The following is a 27,848-nucleotide window of genomic DNA, read 5'->3' as shown; positions in this document are numbered from 1 at the left end:
GGTGAGCACCAAGCACCCTGTGGAGACACAGCCAAAACGGGTGGCCACTGCCTGTTCACTGCAGGGGGTCCGCAGCCCTCGGCCGTGGCAGGGCCGGGCCCTGGGTGCCCCCTCAGCCCCGCACATGGCGCCCGCCGCCGCCGCCATGTTGGCCGCCGTCCGCTCTGCGTCCAGCAGGGGGCGGCACGGAGCGCGGGACACCGCCCCGCGTGGCGGCCGCCTGCCCCTTTAAGAGCCGCGGCGGGGGCCTGTCCGTCAGCGCGCTCCGCGCCCTCCCATTGGTCGCCGCGCCCCGCGGGGCCCGCCCCGATCTGTAACGGGGTTTACCAGCACTTTCTCAAGGGCGCTGCAGTGCGGCTCAACCACACTGCGGCGTCCGGCGCGCGCCGCCCTGCGCGCCTGCTGGCGCGGGGAGCGTCGTCCCATTGGCCAAAGGGCAAATCTATCAGGCCTCCTCCGCCGCCCATTGGCTCATCCGCCTGTCAATCACTCTCACTGCCCCGCGGAGCTCTGCCGCGTGGTTGGCTGGCTGAGCTGCCCCTCAGCTCTCCGCCCGCCTCCTCACGGCTGTGGGCCAACCGGCATCCGAGCGAGGGCGGCCGCCGCTCTCTGACTGGCTGCGCCGCGCCCGCTGGGGTAGGCTGCGCGCCGGTTATATGTAGCCGGCGGCAGAGCACGCCGCTGCGTGAGGCGCTTTTCGTCCGCCGGGCCCTGTGGTGAAGCGGCGCCTCCGCTCCCGTCCCGCTCCGCCCGCAGGTGAGGGGGGGTGGGGGGCACGAGGAGACACCGGCGTGGCCGCGCCTTCCCGGGGGAGGCCGCGGGCCGCACGCACCGCCCCGGCTCCGAGGCGCCCCCGGCGCTCAGTAGGCCGCGGACCGTGCGGGACGGCGCTGCCGGCGCCTCCCCCCCTAACCCGCTCCTCCATCCAGCCCGGCGTGGGGCCCGCCCGGTCCCCGCGGCGCTTTGTAGTAGGCGCTCTCCCGCCTGACCCGCGGCCACGCAGCCCCCGTGGGGGTCCGGAGCCTTCCCCGAGCTCCCGGTGCTGCGGCGGCCTCGGAGCTCCCGGCGGGAGCGGTGCGGGGCAGGGGGGGCGGCGGGGCATCGGCTGCTCGCGGGCCCGCATTGTGCGATGCGAGGTGTGCGGGGAGAGCTTTGTTCTCGGATTTTCAGACTCGGAGGCTTTTTCGCCCTCTGCCTTCGGGTTTTGTTTTGAGCAGGTGGGGTCGGGGAGGAGCCCACCCAAAGCTCGAGGTGTTCCCGCTCAATAGCGAGTTGTAGCTGTGGATTGAGGGGCAGCGCTGGGTGCTCGCACGGTCCGGACCCGAGTATCAGCTCGAGGTGGTTCCCTTGGTGTAACTTTATAGGTGAAGGAAGTTATAATTCGAGCAGGAGAGCATGGATCTTATCCTGGTTTACCGCATGACCTTGGCCGAATCGGAGATTAAGCTAAGATTTGAATGCGAAGTAGTGCTTGTAAGGAGACTTTCCAGCATCCTGTAAGGCCCCAGATGTACGTGCTGGAGAAACCCCAGAGAAAAGGTTTCGATACATCTTCCAGTACCTCCCAGTGTTGATCTGGATGATCTAACCTGTTCCTAATTTTCAGCGGGCTTACCTGGTGACCTTTTACGTTAAGACGTCCATGTATATAATAAGTATTTTTTACCAAAAAAAGGATTTTTTTTTTTTTTTGTTCTACCATTGGGGGAAAGCAGCATTTGCAGCAAGCCGCCATGTTTCCAGTGTGTGCTATTTTTGGCAAGCCCCTGCTCTCACAGCCAGGAGTGACAGCTTTAGGAAATCTGGACACTGCTATCAAGCTTTGGAAGCTGATGGTTCCAGACGCCATAAATCATACGGGGGGAGGGGGGGTTGGATTTTTTTTTTTTAGCTAATGAGGCTTGTTAGATTGATGTCATAAAGGGAAGTGCAGAAGTTGACAGACAAAAACTGCATTTCCGACCTTTTCTGATATTCTTCCCTTGCACTACATTTTCACTTTTCTTATTCTCTGTCTGTACAGAATAAGCCAAACCGTTTTGCTAGGTAGCTCTGTGATACTTCCATGGTGCTGATGGTAGCATCTTCTCATCCTCTGAACTGAACTCACAATTCCTGGGGTGTTTCAGTCACTGTATGTAATGTAAAGTTATGAGCCTAGATTGAAAAAAAAAAAAAAAAGCTTAGTGGATGGCATATATGTAGCTGATTTGAAGGTTGGCTGGAAGTACTCATGTGCTTTAAGTCTTACATCCTTATCTTTATGATGGAGATTTCACGTCCTTTTTGACAGCATCATGTGCTGCAGGGACTGGTTTGCCTGAAAGGCACTATTAAAACCTGCTAGAAAGTGTAATTGTACAAAGTCAGGGAAAAAAAAATCAATGTTGGAACCTTTGCAAATGTATATCATAATTTTATAAATATAGTTATTTTTAAAAATCTTAATCTTGTATACATCAGAGGGTAAATAGTGGCCTCCAGTTCTTGACTGGTGTGAATTTGCCCTTTTTTTGCTAGGTTGTGTTCTTCTAATTGTGGACTCCTCAAGTTGAAGGCAGGGAAGCATAATTAAAATTAAAGTAGAAAACCTGGTGGACGAGACTTAGTCTATGTGTGCCAAGCCCATCAGGATCTTCTGTTGGGAATCTTTGCATTTGCAGTCTAAGAAACAACAAAAGCATACAAAAGGATTTGTTTGTGCTGTGATGGCAGGAGCACTGCTCTGCTGCTCACTTTGCTGCTGGCTCAACACCATCAGTAGAGTTCAACACAACTGATGGAGCTTGAACATCTGAATTTTAAACAGAATCTTCATGTACCCGATGAAACAGCAAACTCTTTGGTTCAGAGCTTTATTTTTCACCTTGTAAATTGTAAGGCAAACATACAGAGCAGCACTTTTTATGAAAGTGAAATAAAGCTAAGGTGACGTTGCTGTAAGTACATCCTGATATTTCTTGATATTCCTACTGTTCAAAACAGTACAACCTGATGAGAGAGCACCCATAAGGTTGACATAATGGCCTGTTTGAATTTGAAAACATTATTCTAGTTTTTAATATTAGCACCTGGGCCTTTTTGTCTGACTAAGTAAGGTGATGACTGAAGAATCAAAGAGGAAATCCAAGTAGAGCAGGACTTCAGCAGGGTGGTACTAGTTGCTGTGCTGGCTGTAGTCTGCTCTGCTTGGAACAGATCAAAACCAAAAGTGATGGTTTGGTCTAGAAGACTGGGTGTTTTTGTTTTTGTTTTTTTTTTTTTTTTACAGGTGCCTATATAAAATCTGCAGAGCTAAAGTAATTCTTTAACTTCCTGAGATACCTGCTAATAGACTTGATAACCTTAAGCTACCTCATTGAGTAATTAAAAAGAAAAACTTAAGTCTGATCCTCAGGTACTGTAAAAGAATGCTTAGCTTTGCAGGCAGTAAGTGTTATACTGGTTTGAGGTCCTACTTTTGCTATATTAAGTCTGGATCTCTTCCAGGAAGACATGGCTGGTGCAGTGCTGCTTTCAGAGCAGGAGCCTGGGTGCTGTCAGTTATGTAGGAGTGATCTGTGATGAACCTGATTCCTTGCTGAGGCAGACATGCAGCACTGCACTGGAAAATGCTGGTGGCCATCTTCCATTTTCATCTGCTTTGCCCTGTGCTGTTTCCTGGCTGCTGCTGGGCTGACTTCGTTTTGTTTTGTTTTTAATGTAACAGTGCCACGATGGGTCAGCCCTAAGGATACAGTTGATACATCGAGTTTAAGTGTCTTCCATGACTTAAGTGGGTAGAGGTGAAAGAGTTGATTCTCTTTACAGTTATCTGTTGCTTGGCATGCAGAAAATATTTTAAATCTTAATCCTGGTGATTCTATTCTAAGTGGCAGTGAGCTTGAATTTCACTGTAATGTTGATGTAGCTCTGGGTTCTGATCTGCCTCTTCTGACTGCTGATGAGTAACTTCTGCTTTTTTGCTTTAAGAAGCTGCACTGGAGCCAAATGGAAAATTTGCAGACCTAAGAGAAGATGACTGGACCTGCTGCCAACTTCATCGAGATGTTGGAGCAGCTCTTGGATGTCAAAACAAAACCTATTCTAATGGCAGAATCACAGGGTCTAAGTAGCTGCTTTATCATGAGGCAGTCTGGAGAGCAGTATAGGCAGAAAGCTGATTTATTTTTCATTAAAGAAAGAGTAAACAAACCATTCAGGCTAGCACTATTCTACCACCCATTAGGATGAAATTTGTGTGTTTAAAATGTAGTTGTGCAGAAAAACATTGCTTCTAATTGCAGGGTAAATGAGGTTGAGGTAGGTTCAGTTAGAAAGGCAAGTCCTTCTCCATGTTTGAGAGCCTGTTTAGGATAACCTGATTTTAGGATTACTAAAAATGTAGGAATATTTCTGGGAATTCTCAAGGCTTTGAGTTTTCAGAGAACTCAGATTTTGAAGAGGAGTTCCTTTTGGACTTCTGTCAAAATACAAGGGCCCTGTGTTTTTCTGTAATGCTAAGTGGAACAGAGCTCTCTTTTTGTGAGGATATGAAATGTTGCTAGTTAAGCTCAGGACAGATCACCTTAGTTTAATGTTACAGCAGGTAACTGCTGAATTGAAGTGATGTTTGAGTGATATCAAGTAGGAACTTGGAAGCCAGGTGAACCAGCTTTAAAAAGGAAGGAAAAAAACCCCAAACCCACACCATCCATATTAAGCTCAGCACTCAGGGAGGGCATAAAGTGTTTTGAGAGATGAATTAAAAAAAAACCCCAAACATCTTGCTGAGAATTTCTTCTATCACTTAGTTTTAATAGCAAATTTTCAAGAGTCTTCTGGGTTAGATTTTTTTTTTTCTTGTAAACAGGACCTAATTTGCTGTTTGTCTTTAGACTTGTATGCTCTTAGTTGGAGGAATAGTGTCTGGTATCTTTTTCCTTACCCACATGAACATTCATCCCTTACTGTAGGGGCACAGATGCTGATCTCAACTACCCTAACTTACACTTCAGGGGATCTTTGTATTTTTAATCTACTTTTGAGCCTAATGCCCTGGAAATTACATTTCTCCAAAATGATCTCTTTTCTCTTGGATTCTGACTGAAAGCATTAGAAGTCTTCAGTTTGTCTCTTTTTTGCTTGGTAGAGCTGAAAAATACAAGAAGCGCTGAATTTTGTCTAAGAAATGGCAGACTTCATCATATCCATCAACTTGTGGATCACACTTTGGTTTGTTAGCAAAAACACAGGCAGACTTCTACACTGACAGCTCTTCAGCAATTGTTGGCTTGTTTATTTGTATTCTCCCAGTGTTTGAAGGGCTGTGCATTGCTGCTGAGTAAGGCTTCCCATCTGCCACTGGCAAGCAGACGGTTTTTTTAGTACTAGCATGGGCAGTGCCGAATGTAATTCTGAATTATTTTTTAATCTTGTGATGAAAACGTTTTTTCTTCTGCTTAAATTTTGTTTGATTGCTTGGATGCTTTGATTAGAAAATAGTTAAGCTTCTAAGTTAATTTTTCTTATCCATATGTTGATGTAATACCTGGCTTTTCTAGAGGGTCCCTTGTCAGTGTGTCTCAAAGCTTCAGAGGGGGCTCAGGTATTGCTCTGCCTTTAGGCTGCATGTAGATAATTAAGCACAGAGAAAGCTGTTTGCCTGGTGGTTCTGCTTGCTGTGTGATGATTTTTTAGGATCCAGTTCCCTGTAACACCTCAAGTATTTTATGAATGTAGGCATTGCCTGTCTTTCTAGGTTGTGTGGGTCATACAGTGGAGAGGAGTCACAAGCGAAAGGAGAAATAGCTGTGCTAGGTTTGGACAGTCCAGATCCATGTTTTATTAGGTGCTGGAAGATTAGGTTTGGAAGATTATTAAAGCCTCTTCTGTCTGTAAGATATGTCTGACAATTCATGCTGCTCTGAGGTGCCTGCTTCTGGAAGTTCCTAGTGAATACATTCATCTTACAGACTATCTGAATGTTTCCTGGAGATGCTAGTAAGAGTTGAATGCTGGTAACCTCACAACATGTCCCAATTTGATCTTCAGATATTTATTTATTGCATAAGTTACCCCATCACTGAGCTTCCACTGCCTGTGGGTTCCAAGCATCTTGCCTCCTGTGAAATAGTGCTGCCTTCTTCCACGCTTCCACACTGAATACTTTCCCTCTGAATCTGTCAAAGGCAGAAAAGGTGAACTGATTACAGATAGGCAGCTGTAATGACTTGTGTCTAAAATACAGGCTTGTGCTGCTGTGACCCTGTCCCAGTGACATTGTCTGCCTCTGCATCCAGTGGGAAGCAAGTAATGGGACCTGTTTTTTAGAGCACATTAGTGTTTTGGCACTTCATTTGCCTGCTTATTTGAGATGCATTTTCAGCTCTATAATTTAGGCTTGGGTCAACAACTGGATTGTTTTGGGTTTCTTTGTTCCCTTGGATAGCTAAGGCTGTATTAAAAGAAGTGTATCTCAGTGTATCTGTGATCTTTGTGTTTTAAATGCACGTTTACTTAACATCACTTTTCCTACTTGAGAGCAAGTTGGTGTGATGATATAAATCCCCAGTTGAGATGGGCCCTGGAATTTGCCTAGGGGTGCAAGTTGAGCTTGTGTTCCATTGTTCACTCTAATGTTTTGTATCATGATTCACACAGGTACCAGCCTCTTTTTTTTTTTTTTTTTTTTTTATTGCTTAGTCAGCCGCAGAGCAGATACTAGTCATGTAAAATGTATGGAGAGTTGGAATTAGTTGTATTTGGTTTGCTTTTGTTGTTAAACTTTCAGTCTATATCATGTCTTCTTAAAGGCCTACTGGGCATTTTCTTAATGATTTTTTTTTTTTGCCCATGACAGCAGCAGTAACTGCTTCTAGAGGTGCTATTCCATCCAGCTAAATGGTTTGTGGCTTTGAGCATGCTCACCTGTTGCTAAGCAACTTGGAGAAATCCCAAATGACGCTTAATTATGCAATCCTATTAACTATTGACCAGACCTTTAATTTCCAGCAAAATTGGTGTTTACTACATTTGTAGTGCGTTGTGCTTGGATACAGACACCTCTTCTCCGTGTGAGCTTCTCTGGCTGTTTCTTCAGTTTCCAAAAAGCCTTCTTAAGTTAAGGAATTCACTGATTGCAAAATGAGGGAGTGGAGTTGTGTGGAAAGTTTGACATTCTGAATGGCTGCTTTGGCACCCTGTAAACTCCACCAGTTTGTAGAGGTGGAAGGAGTGGAGTTCAGATGGTCACCTTACAGCACTTGAGTAGCCAAAGGAGAATAGGTGAACTGCTGTATATTATTTCAGTCAGGACTATAATGCATTGTAGGAACTCTGGATTTTTTGAGACGGCTCCTTGTATTGAAATGCAAGTCAAAAAATGTAATTAAAGATGGTAGAGAGCAAAGAAACAAGGCTAATGTTAAAAACACACCAGAGCCTGTTGAGATTATGATTCAGTTTTATCTTGTCTTCTTGTTAGTTCTGACTCTTTTCTTGACAGATGATATTTTAAATTGCCACACTTTGGGAAGTGAAATTTGGGATTTTCTGACTTGCATGTTTTAGTTCGTTGGGTTTTGATCCTTTGGCTTGTTACATCAGGCCAAGAGGCTTTTGCCTGAGTCTTGGGACTGTTTGCCCTGAGAGCCCAAACATCCTGTGATGTGCTTAAGACACACTTCTGTTTTGTAGCAAGTTCAGTAGAAGCAACATTCAGGCTAAAGTCCTTGTCTGATTCAAAAATTTAAAAAAACCCGAAAAACAAACCAACAAAAAACCCCCCCAAACCAAATTGAGTTGGGACAGCAATGATTAGTTTGCTTTTACTATGTTGCAGTTTGGTAATAAAGATTACAAAATACAAACCAATGCGAGCTGCTGAGTCCATTTTTCTGAATACTAATATACTAATAGGTTTTGTGGACCTAAATCTGAATTTGCTAATATGGAATTTACATAAATGGCTCTAATTTACATAACAGTATTTTAGAAATTCAGTGCCTGACATTGATTTTCTGCCAAGTGGGAGCACTGTGACAGATGGTGGAATTTTCCACCAGCCAGGTGATAACCACTGTAAAGGAGGTATTTGTCTTCCTCTAAGTCCTTGGCTTAAGGAAGGGGCTCAGTTATGCTGCAGAATTGTTATAGTGTACTTGTTATAATTTCACTTATCCAATTTGTTTTACATATGGGATAATATGAATGCATGATTATGAATGAATCTTAAATAATCACATTTTCAGTTTTTCCTGTCAATTTTCACCCTTTCATCATTATGTCAATTGACAGGAAAATGTGTGGATAAGCTTCTATCAGGAGTAATGTAGTGACAGTTCAAACATTTGGTGCTATTATGTGCTGTGCAATGAAAATGTAGTATGAAGTATTTGCAGTTTTTCTTGGATCAGGGAATCGTGGAGTAATAAAATTGCTCATGATGGTAGGGAGCAAATACTCTCTGAGGAGGTGCTTGGCTTCCACCATTCAGGTTGTGCTGGCTAGAGAACAAGAACAGATGGCAACTGGCAACGTAGCAGCAGGTGTGGCAGCAGTAAAAACAGATTGTTGTCCTCTGATTAGGTCATGTAAAGGTTTTTCCCATTTCTTTTGAGGTCTGCTTGAGAACAACTGGGCACTCTGCAATTCTTCTTTTCATGTTAGGAGTTAGTTCTGATAGATTTTTCACCCTTAGCAGGAGGGAAGTTCTCTCATGTATTGTTTTAAGCATGTAAGGATGACAGACATAATCAAGCCACTTCACTTTCAATATTTCTTGAGACCAGCATGGAAGATGATGTGCCTGTGGGTTAATGCAGGTGAAGGCTTTCACTGAAGAACAGAAATCTGAAAGAGCTGTTGGTGAATCAGCTGTTGAGACTTGAGTGCTACAGGAACATTTTGCCATTATGTGAGAATGTCAAGCTTTGTACATTGGTGTTCTAGGAAGCACTTGAAAATAATTCTCAGAAGAGCCAGATTCATCATTTATCAGAACTGAATAGAAAACCTGCCTATTTACATCTGTAGGAATAAGCTTGAATTCCGGGGAAGCTGTATCTTCACAAAGAAATTAAGTGTACCTCGTCTCATTCTCCAAATGGTGATCTTGGTACATGGTAGGACTGGCTTCCTGCCTGTAAACTGACAGCACAGAAGCAAATTTTTTAACTCTTGTGGAGCAAATAAATCCTGCATTGTCAGTTAAGCTGACTGGGGCTAAAAAGTGCAAGTCATGTCTGTCTGCCATTTCTGCTCCCAGTGCTTTAGGGTTGGCCTGCTCCTTACAGAGCTTCCCAAGTACTCAAGAGGAAACAAGTGGGATGAGGAAGTCAGCAGTGGTAGCCACCACTTAGCCTTACTTTACCCTTACTTTACCTTTGCTGTGTTTTCTTACTGTATGATAATATTTTATGGGGATCTCATTTAACATGCACTAGAAGGCAAACGAGTTCATCTTCATCTCTTGGAGGTTTTGTCACTTCGGACTGTGCTGGGTTTTGGACATCTGTACCGATAATACATCACACTTAGAGTTCAAAGGCTTCTGCAAAACCACAGATAGTGGAACCCTCCTGAAGTGAAAGTGCTTTGCAGAATCAGGGTGTTTCCTGCAGGCCAGACCCAGCTGTGGACTATTACTTCCTTTCTGCATGGTTAGCTCTTGAAAATATCCTCAAATGTCTTGAAAGCTTTTGAATGTTTTGAAAAGCCTTTTTCAGTTCTAGGTCTTATTTAGTCTTACGTTTTCTGCACATTATCATGTAGGTAACGTTTCCTTGTGTGGTGGTGATAAGACACATGTCCTGCTGAAAGAGAGGAAGTTCATGGGCACATCCTCTGGAGCCCACCTGATCTTTTTCCCTGTGTTTAAACCTATCAAAAAGTGTATTTTAAAATGGAATGGGAAGACTTCTCATTTATTTCTAGACTTACAAAGATAGTGAAATGTGACTGTATTAAAAGCAGAGAAAAACACATCAATGTATACAAAATTACAACTCTGCTGTTACATTTTCTGTCTTGAACCTTAGCTGCGTTCCTCCAGCAAAGCTGGCTGCAATGCATGCTGGCCTCTGCTGGGAGTTTGTGTGTGATCACATCCTCAGATCTATTACCTGGATGTTCCAGCAGTGTGGCTACACGTTGTTCTGTCTTTTGAGTGCAGTGTGTTGTGTGTTTGATTGTTGTTTGAGATGTATGGCATTTACCGGGATCATTTGGACTTAGCTTCATCCAAAATAATGGCTTCCGTGTCACCTTTTTGTGTGTGCTCATCTCTTTGAGGATTAAAGCTTCTGTTTTGCATTCCTGGTCCATCCAGCAGTGTGGTTGTAACTTTCTTTGCAGCCCTGTGTATGTTGTGTGTTTGAAATTGTCACTGCAGTAACACCAACCTGGTCACCTTTGTATTCTGAAGCTCTGCTCTGTCATCAGTTCTTGGTGTCTAAAGGACAACTTCTCTGAAATTCATTAAATATGTGAGTATCAAATGTTTAAGATCCTTGGATGAACTGGAACAGGGCTTAGTACAAGCAGGTGGGAGAGGCAGTCTTTCTTTCCCTTTTGCTATGTTTAAGGGATAAGTTGTGGGCAACTCAGTTTTCCCAGGATATGGGATGCTCTTGGATATAGTGCCAAGAGAAAGCTTGTCCTGAGGCATGCCTGGCTTGGCATGAGCATTGCAGGCTCTATCTGGATTAGTCTACGCTAAAAACTGCTTAATTTGACTTCATTTTTTTCCCCCTATTCCATGTTCTGGCTGCAATCCAGTATGGGTTTTTCCCCAGTTGTTGATGCCACCACTTCTTGGAGCCATTTATAATTATCTGTATTAAATAAAAGCAGATAAGTAATTGCTGATTCCCGAATTGCTTTTTAGAGGGCTCAGCTGAATACTGTTGGTTTTGACTTGCACATCACACCTGGACGATGTGCATGTGGAATTTGAATACTATGTGTTTGGGAAAGGGCTGTGTGGTGAAGGAGATTGGGAGTCAGTAGTGGGGAGAAAGCGATTTCAGCAGCAAAACTGTTTGCTAAGCCCCCATTCTGCTGCTCACTGGTACAGCTGAGTATGAAGCAGAAAATCTACTGTTGTTTCTGTATTCAGTACCAAGATCATGCCCTGGTGTTGGTATTTATCCCTGTGAGTTTAAAACTATTTTGAATGAGTTTGAACAGTCTTTATGAGTATTTGATAGCAAGGAAATGTGGGAATGTGCTTTGAATTTGGCTGGCCTGTCCTGAAGATACATGTATTGTGTAACTTACCTGCAAAGACTTTATTTTTGTAACTTACAGATCTGTAGAATGTAGGTAGGAGGTACCCAGATTGTCCCTGGGCATGGCTGGTGCTGTTCACTTGAGTGGTGGTCTGAATTTAAGTGAGAAGTGACTTGCTGAGAGTCGAAGTAGGGCAAGAGCAGCATGTATTTGTTCGTAGCATAATAATTTTTTATAATGCAATATTCTTCCAGAGAGCTTGACACTCAGAGCAAGTAGTGCTGTGCTGCTGATAAAAATAGATTGGACTTATTCTGACCTTTGAAAAATGCCCCTAATACAGTAGCACAGGCTTTGCCTGAGAACATCTGACTTTTAATTCTGATTGTGAAGTCAAGTGAGGTAAGTAGAATTTGGATCGACTGTAAATGTCTTAGCCACTTAGCAAATCCTCTTGAAGAACCATACTTGCTGCCACCTGCTTTTTACTGAGGATATGTGTGATGACTAACTACTGGCATGTTATGAGGTGACCTTCCTTGGCCTTGCAGCCTCTCCCACCTCTGGTTTGGTACCCAGGAATCCTCTCCCTGGCACCAAATCACTGATGACTCTGAAAACACAGTGCTTAAACTGCTTACAGGGGTAAAACAGTTCTGGTGCGTGCTTTCCGCTGTGCTTAGGTGGCTTATGGAATCAGGATGTGAACAGCCATTTGAAATGCTTGTGCTTTATGGAGCTTTTGTTTTTTTCCATAGTTTTCAGTTGACCAAAGAAATGGTGATGGAGAAGCCAAGTCCCCTGCTGGTCGGGCGGGAATTCGTGAGGCAGTACTATACCCTGCTGAACCAAGCACCTGACTACTTGCACAGGTAAAGCTCTGCTTCAGTCTGAGCTGGTTTTCTGTGTGAATTCCCTAACTTGTGTGTTAAAATTGGTGAATGATCTTATTACTTAGCTTGCTGAATTTGGACACTTAGGAACCTGATTTATTCAAGATGCTGAGTGTCATTTACTTCTGGTTTTGATCAGCTGGCTTAAAAGATGGATAATAAAGATTACAAGAATTCTTTAAATATCTGAGTTGTGGTTGTAACTGAAATGCTGCTTTCCACTTCTGATTGTAATCAATATAAATTGAAGTTGCAGAAATACTACTTAGTTAAGCATTTCTTTTGGCTTGATAAAATGTTCCCTGACTAGGAGGAAACATTGAATAAGTTGTGTGCTTGTGTACTGGTCTCTCTTGGGAGTCACACCAGCTCTTTCTTAAAGGAAAGTCAGGGAAATTATAGGTATGCAGCAAACTACAATCTGTTATCTAAACAAATGGGTCCTCTATGGTTTGATGGGTACCCTTTCTGAAACTAGTCTTGTTTATGGAGATACACTTTTGTTTTGCTGTGTTTTGAGTAGCCAGATAAACAGTTTCTGAAACCTTCCCCCTTCCAGTCTTAGGAACACTTGTTCAAGTGTTTCTCCACTTTGGTGGACAGCTGACCTCATCCATTTGGGTCAGAGGCCAGTTGACTCTGTGCCGTGGAATCCATTCCAGTCTTTTATCTGCTGGCAGAGTGCAGTACCATACTGTGGTGCTTAGGGCATTTTAGCTGGTAGTCTCAGTTACAGGAAGGAAGATTTACCTGCAATACTACTTTCGCTGTAGAAGAGCAAAACAAGTCCCGTTGCTCCTTGCTCAAGCTTGAAATCAGAATTTGAGGGGGAACCTTCAGCATCCCAGATGTTCAGGATGTCGCTTTGGGAACCTTCAGAAAGGGGATAATGGGATTGGATCATGAGCTCCCATGAGACTTTGGTTTTGGCTGTTAGTGCCTGGGTCTCTGACACACCTGAATGCTGCACCTTATGTGAGAAAACTTTGTGTTTTCCCCCCACCCCCAGATTGGTGACAGGATTATTAGATTTTTGTGGCTTTATTCTAGTGATTCAGACAGGAAACTTACTTGAAAGTGTATTATTTATACTGTACTTCAAATGTAGAGGCTCAGTGTTCTTACACAACAAAGCTTGGCATTAAAATATTTCTTTCCAACAGGTTTTATGGAAAGAACTCTTCCTATGTTCACGGTGGCTTGGATTCCAATGGAAAACCAGCTGACGCAGTCTATGGGCAATCCGTAAGAACTTTAAAAAAGAAAGCTGTTCTTTCCTTCTATTTTGTCACCTTTGTGGTTGAGAAGAGAAATGTATCCAGCTGTGATTCACAGTGCTTTCACCCTGTTCAAGTGCTTTCTGTGAAAAAGAAAAAAAAAAAGTGGAGGAAAATACCCTCTCATCTGTAGACAGCAATAGTTAGGCAAAATGTGCTTCCTTTATAGAAAGCTCATAATGTAAAATTGGTTGCAAAGCAAACCTAACAAGCATCCTGCCAAGCTTTCTCTCCAAAGTTAGGGAATGTATCTTAAACCAGTCTTTTATGGTTTTGCTTTTGCTTTCTCTGAAAGCTGCTAACTTGGCAGAAATGGCTTCTGCGGTGTAACCCATGTGTACCGTCCTTTCCTAGGATATCCACAAGAAGGTGCTGTCACTAAACTTCAAGGATTGCCACACAAAGATCCGTCATGTGGATGCCCACGCCACCCTCAATGACGGCGTGGTGGTGCAGGTGATGGGGGAGCTCTCCAATAACATGCAGCCTGTGCGCAGGTTCATGCAGACCTTCGTGCTCGCACCTGAGGTGGGTGAGCTGGGCTGGCAGGGGGTTCTGACAGCATTGGTGAGCTCTGTCTGCTTCACTGTTGCAGTCTGAAGGGTTAGTCTGGGAAGGTAACTTGCCACAAAATTCAGCAGTAATGTTCTGAAAATTCCTTTGGGAATTACACTCCTCCTGTATGATTGTACATTGACCTTGGATATTGAAATCAGTTATAAATGTCCTGACTTTGGACTCCTAGGGGTAGTGCAACACATTGTTTTCTTAAGCATATTAAAATTATGTTCTCTTTGATTTGCTATCCTAGCAACTGGCCTTTTTACTGAAAAAGAAATAGTAGAAAAAGAGGAATGCTTCCTGTCACTTGAAAACATGGGTTCCAAATCTTCTTGTTCATGAGGTGCTGATGCAGCATTTGAAGTGGCATTTTTAAATAGACAACTTTTTTTTAACAAAGTCGTTCACAGATTAAAAGTGATAGTGAAAAAGGAGTGTAGCAAGATCACTCTATTTTCCAATATGACTTGGAGATAAGAATTGATACTTTAGACAGCAGGAAGTTGTCACTCACTTCTTCAGTGTTGTGAGCTATTGCAATTGAATGCACTTCAACAGTTTTTTTTCCTTTGTTCCAGGCATACTTGTTAGGAGTGACGTCTTTTTTTCTTTGTTGTTTTCTTGCCCCAAATAACATTATTTTCTTAAAATAGGCAGATTTGGATTAATCTTGTGGGAAGGTTGATATGCTCAAACCTTTGTTTTCACATTATTTCCGTTTTTACATTACTGGATTGATGTAATTGAATCAATTCCTCCCTTTGATTTGCTTTTAGGGCTCTGTTGCAAACAAGTTCTATGTCCACAACGATATCTTCCGCTACCAGGATGAGGTTTTTGGGGACTCTGACACTGAGCCTCCAGAGGGTAAGTAGCAGAAATCTTTGTATGGTTCTGTTGGTGTTTGGTTCTAGATTTTATCAACAGTCTATTCCCAGACTAAAGAAAATCTTCTTGCTGGAGAAGACAGATCAGTGTTAAATTTCATATGCTTGCAGGTTTTTTCCTTGCCTGTAGTTTCTTTTCAATCCAGCGAGGAGTTGTGACATGCAGATGATTATTTTTCTGGCATATTCTGTTTTTATTACAAGAACTCTTTAAGACTTATTTTGGCAGTTGCAGTCAGATTTGTAGGTTATAAATCTGGTTCTCTGAAGTATTTGGAACATGGTTTTTTTTAACCTTGGTCAAAACTGAGTAACCAAAGTGATAGTGGAAATACAAGGAAATGTCTGTTCCATGTCACATCCTGAAAGTGTTTTCTGTGTGCTTTGCTAGAAACTTCAACTGTATATTGTGGTAGGTGCCTTGTGTTTGAGCCTCACATTAAAGACGTGTGTTGTATTATGTTTTCTTTTCTAACCTTATTTAGAATCAGAGGAGGAAGGGGAGGAACCTGAGGAAAGACAGCAGACACCTGAGGCTGTTCCTGATGATAGTGGTGCTTATTATGAGCAGGCTGTCAGGTAATAATATATTTATAGATGAAGTCAGGTGTTGTGTGAGGCTGCTTGTAGAACAGGTCACATGAATTTATTGCTATTAATAGTTTTCCTCTGACAGTCAAAAGATTCCTTTTTATTGATCAGCTGAAATCAAAATGCTGTTAGGCTGAACACTGAGAGTCTATTTTTTTTTTTTTTTTTTGCTGCTTTATAGTGTAGCAATGCAAAATTTGCATGCCTGTGCAATGTGGCCTTACTTGGCCTTGTTCTTTCTCTCAGATGTCATGTGCCTGACTTCTGTATTGGATAAGTAGTGCTGCTTATCACCAGTAATGGAATAAATACAGTACCACCTCTTTTTCCTGCTCATTGTGCTGCTGTATTATAGCAATGACATTGAGGAACACCTGGAAGAAACAGCTGCAGAGGCAGAGCCTGAGCCAGAGGCAGAACCTGAACAGGAACCTGAACCAGAGGTGCAGGAAGAAAAGTCTGAGCCAGTATTAGAGGAATCTGCTCCAGAGGAGACTGTGGAAAAGAGTCCTTCTCCAGCTCCTGCTGATCCAGCTCCTGCTGTGCAAGAGGATTCCAGGGTAATGACAATGGATCTGTTTTCTCTCTGATGTGGTTTCATCAGTAGGGCTCCACTGTCTGTTTACAGAGCTTTATTTTTACCTGTGGATTTTTGTCACTTCTCAGTGTTAAGGAAGGTACAAGTGGACAGATCGATATTCAGGAATCCAATACTTTGGTTAACCTTGATGTGATACTTGGTGTTGGGCCACTGCTCTGTCCTGTTTCAACTGTGGAATTCAGAAAGAGAGTAAAGTGTGACTCCACTGTCAATACTTTGAAGGAAATTGTGGGGAAACTGCTATTGTCTGGCTCCTGATTTTCACGTATAAGATAAAATTTGTTCCTGTTATCCTGTGTCTGTTAGCTGTACTTTCAGTAATATATTTCAGAAGGAGATGTAGTTATGTTACTATCTTTCTCTCTCTCTCTCTATTTTTTTTTTTTTTTTTTTTTTTTTTTTTAAGACGTTTTCCTGGGCATCAGTAACCAGCAAGAATCTTCCTCCCAGTGGGGCTGTCCCAGTATCAGGAATACCACCTCATGTTGTGAAAGTACCCGTCTCGCAGGTAGGAATCCAGCATGTGTAGAAGTTTAAGTGCTGAACTGGCTGACAGTAAACTGAGGTGGGAAAAAATAGAGTGAAATCTACTTGCTTATGATTTGACTTGCCAGGCCCTAAAGACTTTGGAATTCTGTGATTCCTGATAGACTTTATCAGGATGTTATTTGTAGGTTTTTAGGTTGAGAATTAATTGTTTCTCATGGAGGAGAACAGGGAATGTTCATGTGAATGCTGCTTGCTTTTAGCATATAAGCCAACATGAGCTAACATGCATTTTAGTCACAGGTGGAAAAAACTGTTACCTTTTCCTGTATTTTTTTTTATCACTAACTTAACAGTGAGCTCTTAAAAGCTGAACCTGCTGGTATGTCTGTCTGACCCTCAGTTGTTCACTCCTTTTTGAATTGATACAGCCCCGCCCCGAGGCAAAGCCTGAATCTCAGACCCCGCCTCAGAGACCTCAGAGGGATCAGCGAGTGAGGGAGCAGCGAACAAGCATCCCACCACAGCGGGGTCCTAGGCCAAGTAAGAGAGGCTGCGAAGAAGCAGCTGGTTTTTGTTGCTTAAGGCTTTTGGGAAAGCAATGTGATAACTAAAGCTTTTAAAATCTCATTTTTGTCAGTAAACGATTTTTACTCAAGTAAAAACTGAAGCTTGGCCTCTGCCTGGTGATAAAAAGCAAATAGTTACAAACTTGCTAATGTGGAATGCTTTCCTTTTGTTACATATGAATGGATAGATAGTGTGAATTGATTCTTGCTAATGGTGGTAATTCTGACCATGGCTTGTTTCTGTTTGTTGTGAGGACTGACTTTTCTAAAATCAGTTTTGCTTTTCTGTTCAAGTTCGAGAGGGTGAACAAGGCGATGTGGAAACCAGGCGGATTGTGAGATACCCAGACAGCCATCAGCTGTTTGTTGGGAACCTTCCCCATGATGTGGATAAATCTGAACTTAAAGACTTTTTCCAAAGTAAGTTGGTTGCTTTGCTGTCCTCTGAGGGGTTGGGGGTTGCAGCCATGGGCGTGGTCAACAGAGCATTCTAATGTATGACCCAAGAACTTGGCTTTTCTCTTGCAGGCTATGGCAATGTTGTTGAACTTCGCATCAACAGTGGTGGAAAGCTCCCCAATTTTGGGTTTGTGGTGTTTGATGATCCTGAGCCAGTTCAGAAGATCCTTAGCAACAGGGTAAATAAATTTCTAGTCAGTGGTTTTGGTCTGTTGACAACAGTGTTTTTCAGCCTAACAGGAAGAGATTGTACTTGGTCCCTTTAGTCTTTCTTGAGCATGTTAAAGCAGATGTGATGCCTTTCTATCCTATTACCAAGATTTGTGCAGTCTTTTGTCATTGAAGTAGCTTGTAGCAGCTCATTACAGAGCTTTATGTTTTTTAGTGTGAGGTTGCTGAACACAGGAAGTATATAAATAGCTTTCAGGAGGACAAGGTAGAGAGAGTCTGATTCTATGGACAAATAGAATCTTGTTTGTCAGAGGCTGAAAGGAAGAAGCCGTATTGGTGTGCACGCTGAAAAGAATTTTGCTAACAAAGGCAGGAGGTCAGCAGTGATTGCTAATGCAGTGATTCTGCTAATGCAGAATGTGTGCCCGTGCCTACCTGCTGTGGTAGGCAGGGACTCTGGATGCACCTTCACAGCCATGCAGTGAGCTTGCTTACAGCCCAGCTCTTTTCTAAAAGGTTAACCAGAATGTTCAGTGTTAAGCCTGAGGTGGCTTTTCAAGGGTCGCTCCTTCACATCTTTTTCTCCAGTAAAGCCCCAAGACTGGATGCATGGTTTGACTATTGCCATTGTTTAGTAAGTGATCCTGAAACATTTCAGTCTTTCATGGAGAGGAGGATATGAGACAAAGCTGCAGGAATCTGCTTGACCTTGAAGAGCTCTTGGTGACCCGTTAATGAAAGTACCTTCTCTGCTTCTGTTGCAGCCCATCATGTTCAGGGGAGAGGTGCGCCTGAATGTGGAGGAGAAGAAAACACGAGCTGCCAGGGAGGGGGACCGCAGAGATAACAGACCCCGTGGACCTGGAGGCACTCGTGGGGGGCTGGGAGGTGGGATTCGAGGGCCTCCACGTGGAGGAATGTCCCAGAAGCCAGGATTTGGAGCTGGAAGGGGGATCGGGCAACGCCAGTGAATTCATCGCGGATGTTGACATGGTGGCGCAAACCCTTTTTCCTGCAGATTTGTGAATTTCAGCCTTGGGTATCTTGGAATGTGGCCCTAGCCTGTTATAGACTGCTACGTTTGATACTATTTTGGCCCCTTTTGTTTGTGTTATGGTTCTGTGATTTATTTTTTTCTAGTCCTTGTCCCAGATTCCAGCTTTGTGGAACAACGTTTTAGGAAAAGTGGATTTTAAAAAGACAAGAACTGAATTTTCCTGTTCACCTCAAACTTACGGACTGATTTTTGTTTTTTTGGTACCAGTGGTTTTTCCTAAAGGAATGTCTTTCTTTTTTCTTTTTTTTTTTTTTAATTTCCTCCCCTCTTTCTAATGAATTTGGGTGCAGTCAGCGGAATAATATTTCACGTGCATGCGTTCAAGAGCCTGTAGGAAAACATAGTTCTTGGCAAGTATTTCAAGGGCAGAAAAGCAAAACTCTTGATGTTTCTTTGAGGGTCATACGAACATCCTCCAGTCTGGAGACATTGCCACTTGAAAAATTGACTTTCACCTTTTTCTCTGTGGCGCTGTAAAAGTGGAATAATGGGTATCCGTAGAATCTTTTTCTTTTGATACATGATCACAGCAAGGAATTCAAGCTACTGTTTTACCACTTTGAAATTTTGGATTGTGGGATAGGTTTTAAATGTCTAGAACTTGACTCTTCAAACACTTTTCCTGAACTTACGAAATTTTTTATTGAAATAGGGAGTTTTTTTCATGTTTAGTTTGTATTTGTATAAAAAAAAGCAAAATTGTTGTGCCTTCTATTTATCTCTCATTCCAGTTTTGGCAAATTGTTTAAAAAAAATAAAAATAAAAAAGGTCTAGATTTGCTTTATCAAGTCAAGAGTTTGTTGGAGTTTTTCCCAGGGGAAAAAAGCTCTCCAGTCACTAGGTTTACGAGGTAGAGGTGGTTGTAGCTAAAGCTTGTAATACCTTCTGTGCATCACTTTGGCTGCATTTAAATTATTGAAAAGAAATACTTTTTGGATGCAAAAGTTAATAACTGGAACTTGAAGCTGGGCGGGTCTTGTTGTAACTATTGCAAAAGTACAAGGAAAGCAGAAATACCTGTGTCACATCCTTTACAGTTCCAACTGCTGTAAGTAGTTATTTTTGCAGTACTTCATTCCTTGCTTCAGGCCTGAAGTGGATAAGAAGGAATTTTTGTCAGAAGTATGGAAGGTGCTTGTGTGTCCTGGTGTTAAGATGTTGAATGCTCTCCACTGCCTCTGAAAGAAGATGAAACTGAAAAACAAAACTGGGTAATTTCAATCCAAGAGATCCTGTAAGATGGTGCTGCACAAAGCAGTATTTCTGTGATGCCTGGTGTTAAGCATCTAGATGGAAATGGTGGATTTGTGTCTATGCCAGACCTTTAGATCTCTTGGTAGCACAACAGAGCTGCGTAGGAAGCTCGCTAATCTGTGTCAGGTGTTGCTGTTTCCATGTTTCTTGGTTTATTACTGTAATGACTGTGCATATGCAGTGTGTCATCTCTTGCCCTGTGCTTGCTGTAAGCTCTGGAGCAGAGCTGCCCTCAGTATTACCTGTCCTCAAGTCATGTTTTGCCTTTTACTTGCCAGACTTACTGGTTGAACCTGGTTGTACTAAATGTTGTTAGAGTGTTGGTTTCTGTTTTATTTTTCTGTTCACATTTGTTACACTGTTTGTCCCTTCCCTCCTTACAACTGTGTCTCAGATTGGCCTGCTTACCATCTGTACCTGGAGATTTGATACCTTAGTGAACTGGGGGAAAGTGAGCTGTGGTGTGCTCTCACAGCCAGCATTTGGGGAAATTCTGCTGCTTCCTCTTGTGGTGGTAACTGGTATTTTTTTAAAAAACAAAAGCTGTCTGCATTTTTCCTATCAGGAATGCCTGTGAGGTGAAAGTATGCAATGGAGATCTTTCACTGAACCCTGTCCTTGTTGTTTGTGATATGTTTTTTCCCCTTTGTGGGGTTTCTACTGTTCTTGACATTAAATCCGAAGACTGCAGTAACAGGTTGCACTTCAGACTTATCAAAGTGCTTTTAATAGAAGCTTTTATAACTTTTAACCAAATCTGCAAAAGCATCTGTAAGCTTGAACCCCCATTTCCATAGTGGGAGCTGGACAGTTCTGACTCATTGCTGTCTGATGTGAAAGAAGAGTGTCAGTAATGAATTTAAAAGGGTGAAGTGTATGCTTGTTCTCATATGAATCATACTCAATATGTTGACCCAGAAAGTGATGTTCTTGTCCCAAGATGACGGGCAAAATAAAATATTTACATAAAATTCTGCTGGAATGTCTTGTAAAGAAACACTTTTCAAAAGCAAGTTATGTTGTAGACTGAATTTTGGTATTTGCATTTTGGTGGCTCTGTGACTCTCTAATACCAAAGTCCTCTGAAAAGACCTGCTGTAAACTGTTGCACATTGGTTTTGGTGTTAAGGCTGGCTGGTGGCCTCCAGCCCTTCTGGTTCCTGCCTTGCTGTACTGTTATAACCTCAGTATCTCTTGTCAAAGGCCTCCAGTGCTTTGCATACATTCTTGAAGGTGACTGGAGCAACCACGATTTGATTTGCCTCAGCTGACTGCAGTGGGCTACAATAGCTCCAAGAAAGCTGATGTGTAATAACCAAGGTAGTCCAGCTCGTTCTAGCAACCAAATGCTACGGTCTTAAATGAATCAGGCTCTGTGTGTCTCCTTTCTAGTGCCTCCACCTCAATCAAGACAAGGAGGTGTGTGGTACTGAAGTGCCCTTGGTGTCCCAGTGCTGTGCAGGGAGTTGGGAAGTGAAGAAAAGCTGTCTAGAGCAGTCAGGTTTTTGTACCCACAGCAGCCACATGGACAGTGTTGGAATAACCTTTGTGTTCGTGATACCTTGTTGATCTGCCCTTTTGAGAGTACAGAGAGTGTTTCATATGTGACTGGTGTGACCTGGCCTCTTCTGGCTGATCTTAATAGTGTAAGACAAGTAGAAATAAGAGCATTTCAGTTGTAGTGGTTGATAGCACCCAAACCAGAACTGGAAGCCAAGCTCTGCCTCTGCTGCCTTTTCTTCCTTCAAGGGCACTGCACAATTAGAAAGGTTTAGTTACCTCTTGAGCAGGGAGAAACATCTTCTGGAGTACTGGAAAGTACCAGCAGACTTGTGTGGGGCTGTTTTGTAAAGCCAAACAGATCTTTGTGTGTTTGGGAATGCAGGTATTGGTTGTGCATTTAAGGATTCAGACTGGGATCACTTCCTAGTTCTGCAGGGCCCTCTGGTAGTGGTGTTTGGTTTTTTGTTTCGTTTTTGTTTGTTTGGTTGGTTTTTTTTTTTTTTTTTGTTTGTTTGTTTGTTTGTTGGGGTTTTTTTCCCTTCTCTTATTTTTCTTTAAATTTGCTCAGACTGAAGCTCTGGTGTTCCTGGGTGTCTGCTCTCCACATACAGGTGAGTGTGGAAATGGTGAGCTTGCTGCTGGAAGCAGAGCTTGGTGCAGAGGATTTACCCCTGGGAGCAAGAAACAGCCTGTGTGGTAACTGAGCTCTGACTTGAGTGTGAGAAACTCCCCTCTGGTGCCACACAGCAGAGATGTCCTTGAGACCTGGGAGTTCACTTTCCATAGTGAAAAGGATGGTTCTGGGTGCAGGTATGAAGATTTGCAGTTGATCTCTGCAGCTGCTTATTCTGCACATCGTGGAAGGGCATATTTTTGAACAAATTCTGTTTCTTAATTGCTTCTGCTCCCTTACAAGGATTTTCTTGGGGATAGGAGTACACACTATGTGAAGCTTGAAGCTGTGTGTGCTGTGGGAGGAAGGAGTTGCCTCATTGATGATTTAATTTCCCAGCAGTAAGATCCTTATCCTTATATGGAGGAATGGGGCAAGGTGGTCCGTTAATAGCTTTTTTGGTTATGAGACATGAAACTGAGTACAATTCTTTCAAACTCCATCATTCCTTAAAGACAGTTTTCAGAGTAATGGCATGTTCTCAGAATAGATTTGAAGGGCAGGATGCTGCCCTTCTATTTTCTGTCACAAAATGCCACTTGCCCAAGCCAAGAGGGATCTGCTGTTCCACTGGTGATATTTCAAACTTGACAAAGCACCTGACAGTGAAAGGAAAAATACTTTATCATGACCATCTTTGAGATTCAGTGTGAGAGGCAGCCCTGCATTCTGAAATGTCATTTTGGGTGTTTGCACCAAGGCCACTCCATCTACCAAAGAATTTTAAAGCTATGTATAAATAATGTCCTAGCTTGAAAAATAGTGCAAGAAATACATTTCTGTGTTTCCAGCTGCTGCATGGAACCTCTAGCACTAAAAATCCATGGAGAGAAATTTCAGAAAAATCTTCAATTTTTTTTTATTGGAATCAGCATGAATGTATGTTTCAATAAATATATTTTATATACATTTAACAGCAGAAACTTTACATTCCATCTTCAAACTGCTGAAATAGAACTTCTGTTTTAAAACTTTTTTTACAAGCCAGAAAAATAATCTGCCACTGTGGCTGTGTGGTCATGCAAATTGTCTTAAGTTACAGGTTTATTTCTTCATGATGTAAAAATACTGATTTGAAGGAAGCAATTGCTTTGCAGTCTGACCAATGTAGCAAAATACCCTTAAATGGAGCGTAAGGCCATACCAATTTTGTGTATGTATAGATTTATACATATATATATATATGTATATATATATATATAGTAAACTCAACTCATACAGAAAATACAGGGGCATCCCTTTTAAGGTTGGGTAGGGAGAAGACATGTAAGTACTTCATGATTAAACTAATTTATTCCTTTTGAAGAATTTTACATCATCGGTTTTAAACACAACTGCACTTTACGTTTTGTATTTTTCTAGTCCCTCCTTTGTTTTGGAAGGGAGAGTACCATGAAAATTAAAAAGCACTGACTTCTCCATTCTTTTTTCAACTTGTGTAAATGAACCAGTAGAGGTACTCAGAGAGCACTTGCATTGCCCACTTCTTTCCTCCTCCTTACATTAACTCCAGGGCTTCTTACTCTGAATACTTTTCTCATTATCTCCTGTGAGCTGTGGATATGTCAGCACCCACCTTGCAAGGAAGAAAATGAAACCAGCTGCATTTGCAGCAACCCTTCACTGTCTGTTTTAAAGATGCTTATGTGAAGTTAAAGGGCAATAAGTTTTGTCCTACTAAGAACAGCCTCTCCTTTTTTCCTATGCTGAAAAGTTGATCAAACTGGGCCAGTTTAATGTCACTGTCTCTTGAGATCTTGCTAAAATTGAAGAAGGAAAACACTCACCTTGTTGCCATCCTTTCCTGACAATGAACAAGCTTGGGAAAATTTATTATTTTTTTTTTAGCACGCACCTGAAAACCCACAATCGACAGCTCAAATGTGGATTTAGTACTTACAAAAGAACACTGATAAAGGGGCTGTGGTGGATGTGTGTGGCAGGAGGCTCTGTCCTACAGCCGAGGTTTGGCTCTGTGTTGGCAGACCCCACATTCTTACCCTGAATGGAGGGTGATGGGCATTGCCCTCCTGGGGGACAGGGAGTGCTGGCAGAGGGATGGGACACCCCGTAACATCTCCCACTGCGGCTGCTGAACCAGCCCAGCCCTTGGCTGCCCCTCCTATAAACAGCATCAAGGCCCTGTTGTGTTTGGAAACAAATGAGCTTTAGTAAGCCAAGCTTTGGAAACAAAGATTTTCTTCATACAAATGGCTTGCAGATGGGACAGATATAGAAAATGGGGCAGCACAATGCCACTGCTTAATAGGCTTTTTTTTTTTTTCCCCCAGAAGATTTTGTGAGATATTCTTCCTAGATACCAGATTTTGAGGGTTTGACCAGTGAAGTAAATGCAGAGGGAAACTGAGATAATGTTTATCAAGGACACAAGGAAAACGCTCTCTAGGTGCTGAACTGTTCCCAGTTCTATTTGTTTTGCATATTTTCAATTGGAAAGTATTCCTGCTGTGTGTGTTTGTATCTCCCCTCCAAAGCAAAACCAAATGTGCAATGGTTGTCCTGAAGAGAAATATCTTAATATTTTTATTTTTCTTCTAAATTCATTTACAAAACAATGTAAATGGGTGTGCGTTTATAGTTGGATGGGAGAAATTCCTGGGTCCTCCCCCCCCTTTTTTTATATCACTTAAGTGTAAGTTTTTCATTACTCCTTAGTTGTAATATAACAAGCATGATATGCTGTACACTGTGGTAGAATGTGAGAGACAACACAGTCCATAAAATGTCACTGTCCACGATGTTTAGCCTGCTCATGGCTGTGGTTTGATCTTGAGTGAGTGGTGACAGCTGCTTCGGACAGGCTTGTGCATCTTCAGGGTTCCAAGGCTGCTTCCAGGATGGTGTCACCAATGCTGCAGGATGGCAAACTGCGATGAAATGCAGTGACCTTTGCATGTCAGGCCATTTTTGAGTAAAGTCCTCTGTGTGTTGCTTTGTCTTTACATCTCTCAGTCTCTTAATCCACTGAAGTTTTGCTGTATCTCACACACACACACACACGTGTGAATGGCTTTTAGCACTGTTACCTCCTGTTTCAGTTCTTTTGAAACAGTCAAACCTTTGCTGCAGCTCAGTAAGTCTGTGAAAAAAGGGGTGAGCTCCGGCCATGATTAGTGCTGTCAGTATGTCATGACCAGACTTGGGAACCACACGAACTTCTCGTTTTGTGTAGGAATTCCATTTCACAGTAGGCTTGAGACGCTCCAGGCGGTGTGTTTTTCAGGATCATTAATTCCACATGTATGTGGTGAGGTCAGTCCCTTGGCCTCTGTGCCTCGTGTGCCTCTGGAGCTGCCAGTGTCCCCTGCCCCCCTGCCCCAGTCACAGGGAGCACCGGGCTGGTTGTACAGTGAGAAGGAGCTCAGAGAGAGAGTTCAAGCACAACAGGTCACTCATCCCGGCAAGGGGAAGGTTAACTGCTTACCTGCCTCTCAAATTCTCTCATAACATCACTGTTTGGATCTTAATGTTCGTTTCCCAAAAGTTACAATTAGAATGCTTGCAAAGCTGACAGATCCCCAGATTAACCTGCTGTTGTGACCTGATTTAAGGAGGGATGTATCAATTACGGTTCTGAAATGTGTGTGTCTTTTAACTGCCCTGTCAAGTTTAATGACCCTGATCAGGGCTGGAGGGCCGTGACTGGGGTGGGGTGGGACATCAGTCTGGGTGTGGAGGTGCTGTTTTTACAGTTCTCCACTCTGGGTGGGTTAACTTGGGGATTTGTCAGCTTGGCCCATGCTGTTTCTGAGCTTATTTCCTCTTCTGATCTAACCCCGGAATTGGAAGAATGACAGTGTTTTGGACAAAAATATAGAAGATGTGGGAAGATTGGAACAGAAAGGAAAGTATAAATGCAGTGTAGGCAGAGCAGAGTGTTTTAAAGCCCTGGTTCAGTTGTTTCCCTGGCCTCGATAAGTACAAGACAAAGGAACTTCTGCTTCCTTCCACTAAGACTTTGTTGGGTCAGTCTCTAGGTGAGCATCTCTTGTACAGCTGAGCTCTACTGCTGTGACCAAGGGGACAGGCTCTGGTCACTTAAAATGGTGAGGAGAGGATGTAACAATAGCCTAACTCATTAGTGATGGGTTTTGTTTTGTTGGCTTTTTTTTTTTTTAATTATTCTAGTTTTCCTGGTCAAAAGTGGGATTGATGGCAAGTGGAGGCATGCATCTGACCAAGGACTTGCCAGGATTGTTAAACTCCTGCCTGTGAAGGATGTACCTGTGTCCCACACCTTGGCATGCAGCAGGATGCATTCCCAGCACCATTCTTACATTACAGAGGCTGCCCCTTCTCCACTTCCTTTCCTTGCTGGTTTCTCTGTTTTCAGAGGTGACACTGCCCATGCTGTACCATGTCTCTTCTTCCATGGGACAAGCCCAGCCTCCTGAATTCTTTCCAGCCCCTCAAGGAATAAGCAGCAATATTTAAAGCCTTGACTCCCAGGAAGACCACATTGGTTGCAGTGACTGCACTTCACTACAGCAAGGAGTGAGTACTACAAGTTCCTCTGCCTTACATGATCCTTGATCTGCTCTTCCTTTCTCTTTTCAGATCCCTGCCTTCACTCTACTCTTGGCTGGGGAGCTGAACTCTCAGGACTCTTCTACTTTCTAACAGTGCAGCCTCAGCAGAGCAGACCTGGCTGAGAAGCTGTGGGTGCCCAAGAACAACTGAGAAGTTGTGGCACATCACAAGCTCCAGAGCTGGCCCTGCTCTTCAGGAACTCATTGATTCTTCACCCCAGCACAAGTAACTGTGGTGAGGATACTTCTGAAAATGTATGAGTACATACCCAGGAGAGGTGGCTAAGGCACCACCCGTGGCACAATCTTCAATATTGCATAGTTTTTGTTCAGTAATGGTCAGTGTTTGGGGATTGGGTGTCAAGCAAGAAACACTGGAGCCCAGGCCCCAGTTCTGCTATCGTTGCAGGTCATGCCCTGCTGATCTCTGCAGGGCTCTGACTGGGCAATGCTGCTTTAAGCAGTTACCAGGCCTCCACTGTAATTGTGACAGTGATGGTATCATCACTGCAAGGTTCATTCAGGCTTGAACCTGGAGCTGTAATTTAGTGCCCAAATTCTGTGGTGTGTTTAACCCAGGACATCTGGCTTGGCTGGTCTGCAGCCTAAAGCCTGATTCATGTTTCTGTCAGACAGGTAACCCAGCAGTGCTCCAGTGTCACCAAGTGCCTGGATAAGGCAGATGTCCTCCCACAGACCCTCTGGGGAAGGGAATTTTGGCTTGCTATGGTGCTAACAGTCCTGGGACCAGCTTCCCAAAAGCCTTAGCAGCAAAAAGTACCTGTGAGCTCTGTGTCCCTCAGACCTGACAGCCCCAGGCAGCTCTACCTGTCCCTGCTTGTGCCAAACTTGACTCATCCACCACAGCAGCAACATGCTCACAGCCTAAGCACGTGGTTACTGATGATACCTCATGCCCCAGTTTCCTGGATAGGTGAGGAGGGTGTCCTTGCTTGACTTAAGCTACTTATGCAATTCAAGTAGCAAATCTGTAAATAAAAGCTAAATTCAAGCTGCGCTGATGGCTTATTTATGCTGGTATCATCCTCTGCCCCGGAAAATGTGGATGATTTTATACTGGAAGAGCATGTCTGTGTGGGGACA

The 27,848-nt window shown here is 43.1% G+C and overlaps 1 protein-coding gene across 2 annotated transcripts; it reads left to right on the top strand.

The window, feature by feature from the left end:
- Window positions 1-645: 645 nt before the first annotated feature.
- G3BP1 (G3BP stress granule assembly factor 1) lies at window positions 646-20,989 on the top strand. 2 transcript variants are annotated; one of them, XM_039559658.1, is made up of 12 exons: window positions 646-756; window positions 11,970-12,083; window positions 13,268-13,349; window positions 13,736-13,909; window positions 14,719-14,809; window positions 15,315-15,408; window positions 15,776-15,980; window positions 16,428-16,529; window positions 16,939-17,050; window positions 17,371-17,496; window positions 17,605-17,714; window positions 18,471-20,989. In XM_039559658.1, the coding sequence occupies exons 2-12, from the start codon at window positions 11,989-11,991 to the stop codon at window positions 18,675-18,677; spliced, it is 1,398 nt and encodes a 465-aa protein (XP_039415592.1). In that variant the 5' UTR covers window positions 646-756; window positions 11,970-11,988; the 3' UTR covers window positions 18,678-20,989. The 2 variants fall into 2 exon arrangements, with proteins under 2 accessions (XP_039415592.1, XP_039415591.1); XM_039559657.1 differs by having other exon boundaries at window positions 647-756; window positions 17,584-17,714.
- Window positions 20,990-27,848: the final 6,859 nt, after the last annotated feature.

The sequence above is a fragment of the Corvus cornix genome, chromosome 13, assembly GCF_000738735.6.
Source record: "Corvus cornix cornix isolate S_Up_H32 chromosome 13, ASM73873v5, whole genome shotgun sequence".
In the NCBI taxonomy this organism is placed as follows: domain Eukaryota; kingdom Metazoa; phylum Chordata; class Aves; order Passeriformes; family Corvidae; genus Corvus; species Corvus cornix.
This window is presented reverse-complemented; position numbering and strand designations above follow the sequence as displayed.